The 6,000-nt window shown below is 41.6% G+C and overlaps 1 protein-coding gene across 1 annotated transcript in view; it reads left to right on the plus strand.

The window, feature by feature from the left end:
* Positions 1-6,000, plus strand: part of LOC106548578 (electroneutral sodium bicarbonate exchanger 1) — a 99,013-nt gene that overhangs the window by 77,871 nt on the left and 15,142 nt on the right. The window contains exons 17-19 of the mRNA XM_087710434.1: positions 94-207; positions 1,286-1,444; positions 3,254-3,505. Of these exons, the coding sequence (XP_087566560.1) occupies positions 94-207; positions 1,286-1,444; positions 3,254-3,505 (525 nt within the window). The remainder of the gene's footprint in view (positions 1-93; positions 208-1,285; positions 1,445-3,253; positions 3,506-6,000) is intronic.

A 6,000-nucleotide genomic window follows, 5' to 3' on the forward strand; every position in this document is an offset into this window, starting at 1 on the left:
TTATCTGGAACTATTTTTTTAGATACGTAGATCAAGTCCTATGTATCCTAACCATAACCCTGTAGAGACTTGTCTGTTTTTTTTCCTCTTTAGATACGCTATGTGATAGGTGATTTCGCTATTTTTATAACCATTGTCACTATGGTCCTAATTGACTACTTCATTGGAATCCCATCACCAAAACTGAATGTCCCAGGTGTCTTTAAGGTAGGTACTTCACCTCATCTTCTTGAATTCCGCTAAGTGCAGGTAGTGGTATATGGAAAATATCCCTTGTCCGAGTAGCTGGAACAAGTGAGTCCAAGGCCTGCCCTTGATGATTTCTCCTATCCTTTAGGGAGGAAGAAAGGATGTCACACTTTGTGGCTAATTGTGTGTGGGTGAAGGGCATTGAGACTGCATGTATGGCTGAGTGGGAGATATGCTGTACTTTGTTTCTGAAGTGGGAAAAGTACTTTAGAGCGGGTGGGAATATAAGTAGGATACCAACCTGAGATTCTTGAGTTGCATTTAACTCCTGAAAGGCTTGAATGCCGAAAAAAATGCCCCAAAGTAGCATAAAATTGTGGTTTTAAATGTGGTAATGGGGAAAAAGGCTAACTTTGTAGGGAATGATCAAAGTAAGGATATTTAAATGAGTTTAAATTAAATTAAATTTCACTTTTAATAGCCAGCCTCCTTTTATTTCATTCGTTTAACTCAGAGGTCCTCAAACTTTTTAAACGGGCCAATTCATGGTCCCTCAGACTGTTGGAGGACCGGACTGGTTGGGTGGGATTTGCTAGGTGGTTATATGACTGGGTGGGCATAGCCAATTTAGCAGTCCATTAAACAATACACTTTAGTTAAGTTAAACTTTAATTTGTTATGCTTCTGGGCAGAGGTGGGTTCCTACCTGGAATTGGCACCCAGGCCTGCCATGTCCCTGAACTGGTTCCCTGGTTGTCGCCGTTGCTGCCACCGTCTTGTTTTTGTGTTCTGCGCATGCAGAACTGGTTTAACTCCTCCTGCTTTTTACAGTGAGATATCTAGCATGTTACTCAAAAGGTTCTGTGCGCTTGGCCCTAGAAAACATGCGTAACCAACACTTTAATTCTCTACCAAAGAGGAATCATAGGTTTACATTCACAATTGAGTGGCCATAGCAAGGCCCATATTCATCATCCAGTGAAACGCCAGCCAGTAACATTCCTATACCATTGTCTACATATAGCTAAAAAAAGGCTGGGTGGAGGACATACCGGTACAAACATGGCATAATTCATGTGTATTTTTTCCCCTGCAGCCAACAAATGACCGTGGATGGCTCATTAGCCCAATAGGCCCCAATCCTTCCTGGACTGTGGCAGCATCTATCATCCCAGCATTACTCTGTACTATACTTATATTTATGGACCAACAAATCACAGCAGTTATTGTGAACAGGAAAGAACATAAACTTAAGGTAATAGAGCAGCATGGCCAGGATAATTTGCCAAGCTTATTTTTCTATGGCGGTCAACTGAGAAGTAAAATCCCAATGGAACAGCAGCATAATCCAGACTATATGGAACTTTAGTTTGAGTAAAAATCAAACAGGTTTTATACGAGTGACATAGTGAAATGTATCCCATTATACAGCTATCATCCACTGTACACATACTGTATGGAGGGGAGGTGGGGATGACCCATAGCATATGGTAGAGATTAAAACTTTAAATCTGTTCTTGAAATGGCAATCTAAAATTCCTGTGGAATAACTTTATTTCCAGTTTTCGGAAACCGAGCGAGCCAGATTTCCATTTCAAGTGACAAATAAGGCTGTGATCCTATATTGCTTGTGTGAAAATATCCTGGAGTCTGTTGCATTTTTCAGATTGCTCTGATCTCAGAAGAAGAATCAGTATTGAAACATTCCCAAATTCAAAAGTAATTTTGATTATTTTATAGAGGAACATTGTTGTTGCAAGTGGAAGAGATATGGCTCTGGTCGACTTAGCATTTGTTTATCTTCCAGGCTGACAAAAAACAGAGTGAACAATTTAAGCAACCTGCAGGAAAGGAAATTAAATCATAAAAGTGTCTCTCTCCTGCTCTTCCAGGTTCCCGTATCAGAACCTCTTAAGTTGATAGGAGACTTGGTGTACCAGCATGCACATCTGCTGCTTTAAAGTGGAAACAAATAAATTCCTGTGGTTTATGCACTGTAGTCTGTTTTGTTCGCCTCTTCCACTTTTCGCAAATGTGCAGCATATATGCAAGGATCAGAATAGGAAGCAAGAGAGCCACTCAAATCAAACCCTGAAGGAAAAAAGAATAAGAAGTGACAATATGGATTCATGTTAGTGATTTTTAAGTAATGTCAAAGATGGACAATGAAAACAAAGGGATAATTTCTGGCTGCATCCCTACCCATTCCATATATGAGGGATAGGGTGCAGTACTGCAAGCCACTTCAGCTGACTGTTATCTGCAGCTCAGGGGTTCTAATCTCACCGGCTCAAGGTTGACTCAGCCTTCCATCCTTCCGAGGTGGGTGAAATGAGGACCCAGACTGTGGGGGCGATATGCTGACTCTGTAAACCGTTTAGAGAGGGCTGAAAGCCCTATGAAGCGGTATATAAGTCTAACTGCTATTGCTATTGCTATTCTGGAAAGCTCAAACCAGTCCTGAGAATATTGAATTCCAAAGATTTACCAATAAGATGCAGCTGCCAGGAGTGCACAATTTAGTGAGCTGCACTTCTGCTCGTCACAGATGCATACACACAATTTTAAAACATGTCCTATAATCAGAGCTAAAGTGGGGGAATAAATAAACCAGGAAAGAGATCTGATAAAGACCCTGTTCAAAAACCTGAAAAGCCTTGGAAACAGCAATTAGCTTTCACTGCTAGTTAAATGTGTGTGAAGCCAAAGGTGCTGAAATAAGTTTCTTCCATCCCAAAGGATAGCATCTTAGTGAAAAGTCCTTATTCCATACCACGATTCCCTAGTTCTCAAGCATATGAAGAAAGATTGAGCGACAGGTGTGAAGGAAAGTTGAATCATAGCAATAGCGAACATATTTTCAAACATGAAAGAATTTTGATTATAACAAATATGAATAAGCTACTTTTCACCCATACCACCATCCAGAAATAAGGCACTGTACAGACCTCTTCTAACTTTTGATGATTCTAGTAACCTTATCTCTAGTATGTATCCTGTGATTTACAGTGAATGATAACAGGGTTTTATGGTTGACCTCTGCTAATGATTTCTATTTTCACAGAAAGGAGGTGGCTACCATCTGGACCTTTTCGTGGTGGGCCTCATGCTTGGTGTGTGTTCAGTGATGGGGTTGCCTTGGTATGTTGCTGCCACCGTCGTTTCCATCAGTCACGTGAACAGTCTTAGACTTGAATCTACTCTAGCAGCTCCTGGGGAGCAACCTAAATTCCTGGGCATAATTGAACAAAGAGCAACTGGAATGATGATCTTTATACTAATGGGCCTCTCAGTCTTCATCACTAGTATGTTAAAGGTAAAAGCATGGAAGAACATTCAAGGGTATGTCAGGGCAACCTCCTCTCCCTCTTTTAAATAGTCTTAGCTTTAATGGAGTTGTGTTGGCTTGAGATGTCAACTTTGTCACATTCTGAAAGTGCATCTCTTTAGTAGCATTTATCAAAAACTACTTCTGACTTTCCCATACCAAAGTCAGGAGAAGATTTGAAGCCTATTTAAAGAAATGGGCCTTGGTCCTTTTGAGACCCCCACCCCCGAAGATATTTCCCCTCCCCGTCAATTCAGGTTGGTATCTGATATTCCTTATATATCCAAAATGTAAAGATGTATCTTTCTGCATCATTTCCCAGAACAGTGAGCCAATTCTGCCCATGGAGTTGCAAGACAATAGAGTTAATAACTGCTTTCCACATCTGGGTTTAAAGCAGGGCTAAAGAAAGGAGCAGGAAGTAAGTGGTGGGATGATAACATTTCAGGTTAGGCTACACTAGCTATAACTTATGATATGAGGACAATTTTCTTATTTATTAGAATTTATTTTTTATCCCACCCTTATTATTTTTTAAAGGGACGTGGTGGCTCAGTGGCTAAGACACTGAGCTTGTTGATTAGCAAGGTTGGCAGTTCAGCGGTTCAAGTTCCTAGCACCGCGTAACGGAGTGAGCACCCGTTACTTGGCCCAGCTTCTGCCAACCTAGCAGTTCGAAAGCATGTAAAAATGCAAGTAGAAAAATAGGGACCACCTTTGGTGGGAAGGTAACAGCATTCCATGCACCTTCTGCGTTTAGTCATGCCAGCCACATGACCATGGAGACGTCTTCGGACAGCGCTGGCTCTTCAGCTTTGAAACAGAGATGAGCCCCGCCTCCTAGAGTTGGGAACGACTAGCCCATATGTGTGAGGGGAACTTTACCTTTACCTATTATTTTATAAGTAACTCAAAGCAAACATACATAACACTCCTTTCTGTTCCTATTTTTTCCATAACCACCACCCTGTGAGGTGCTTGAGCTGAGAAAGAATGATTGGCCCAAAGTCACTCAGCCGACTTTCATGCCTAAAGTGGGACTAGAACCCACAGTCTCCTTGTTTCTAGGCCATCACCTTCACCACTACACCAAACCAATTCTATTATGTATAGCTCTGGTATCCCAATGCCATAAAGATAGTCCTTGGCTTACAACCATTCATTTGGTGACTGTTCAAAGTTATAGTGGCTCTGACAAAAAGGGTTGCGGAAGTGGTCATATTTACGATTGTCGCAGCCTCTCTGTGGTCACTTGGATTCAGGTGCTTGGCAACCGTTATGCATTTATGACAGTTGCATCATCTCCTGGTCACGTGATCACCATTTGCTATCTTCCTGGCCAGCTTCCGACAAGCAATGTCACTGGGGAAGCCCGCAGGGATGTTCGCAAGTCATTGTCATATGATGCCTCACTTGCCAATCACAATGTTTTGTTACATGACTGTGGCTAAAAAGGTCATAAAATCATTTGCCATCATGGGATATCCCACTTAATGATCACTTCACTTAATGATTAATTTTCCAGTGCCTATTGTGGTTGTAAGTCAAAGATTAACTGTAGAAAGCTCTGGCAGCGTGTGTGGTACTCCATTCATGATCTCATTGTTACAATTGTCTAGTGTCCTGGATTCATCCTCACAGAGATGTAGCAATTTGGGTTTGAAGGGGAAAAAAGGTGCTTTGGCATACTCATAGGTATGCACATAGCTCCTGTAAGATGCTCCTTAAAGCTTGTGTTGCTGTTGTTGAGGACATCTGTATAATCCTAAGGGGAAAACAGCTGCTTTAAAAATTTGCTGGCTGTTGCTGTGTAAGCATTCCCAGAATGTATCCATACATTCTGAAGCACCATTCTTTTCCCAAGGCCAAAGTGTATCCCAGCCTGATAAAAATGTGGAAATCCTTTAAAATTTAGAGATTCTGTAGAATGTACTTTTAGTACACGAAACAGAAGTGCGTGGCTGTTCCTGTGGTGGTCTGGGAGAGCTTCCCAAGAAAACCGTATTTGCCTGGAAAATGACTGGGTTACTTTGAAATGTTCAAAAACAGGTGCTTTCTTATGGGCTCCTTAAAAGCACTCATTAAGAGCTGCGGTGGCGCAGTGGTTAGAGCACAGTTCTGCAGGCTGCTTCTGCTGACAGCCGGCTGCCCGCAATTTGCCAGTTCGAATCTCACCAGGCTCAAGGTTGACTCAGCCTTCCATCCTTCCAGGGTGGGTAAAATGAGGACTCAGATTATTGTGGGCAATAGGCTGACTCTGGAAACCGCTTAGAGAGGGCGGTAAATCTCCATGGCCAGAGAAACCTGCAACTTGTTAATGTGTGATTTTCCGCATTCAATTCCAAAATAAAATGTGTAAATGCAACACTGTATCCCATGGCACAAATTAAAGACAGATGTGATACTAAAATTAACTTTAATAACTCCTTGGATGTAAAGATCAAGAGTGACTATTCTCTTCATTCAAAATAAAAGCTATCATA

This window comes from Thamnophis sirtalis, unplaced genomic scaffold (assembly GCF_051295495.1).
Source record: "Thamnophis sirtalis isolate CommonGarterSnake01/CBP01778 unplaced genomic scaffold, rThaSir2_p1.2 scaffold_3, whole genome shotgun sequence".
Classification (NCBI taxonomy): Eukaryota; Metazoa; Chordata; class Lepidosauria; order Squamata; family Natricidae; genus Thamnophis; species Thamnophis sirtalis.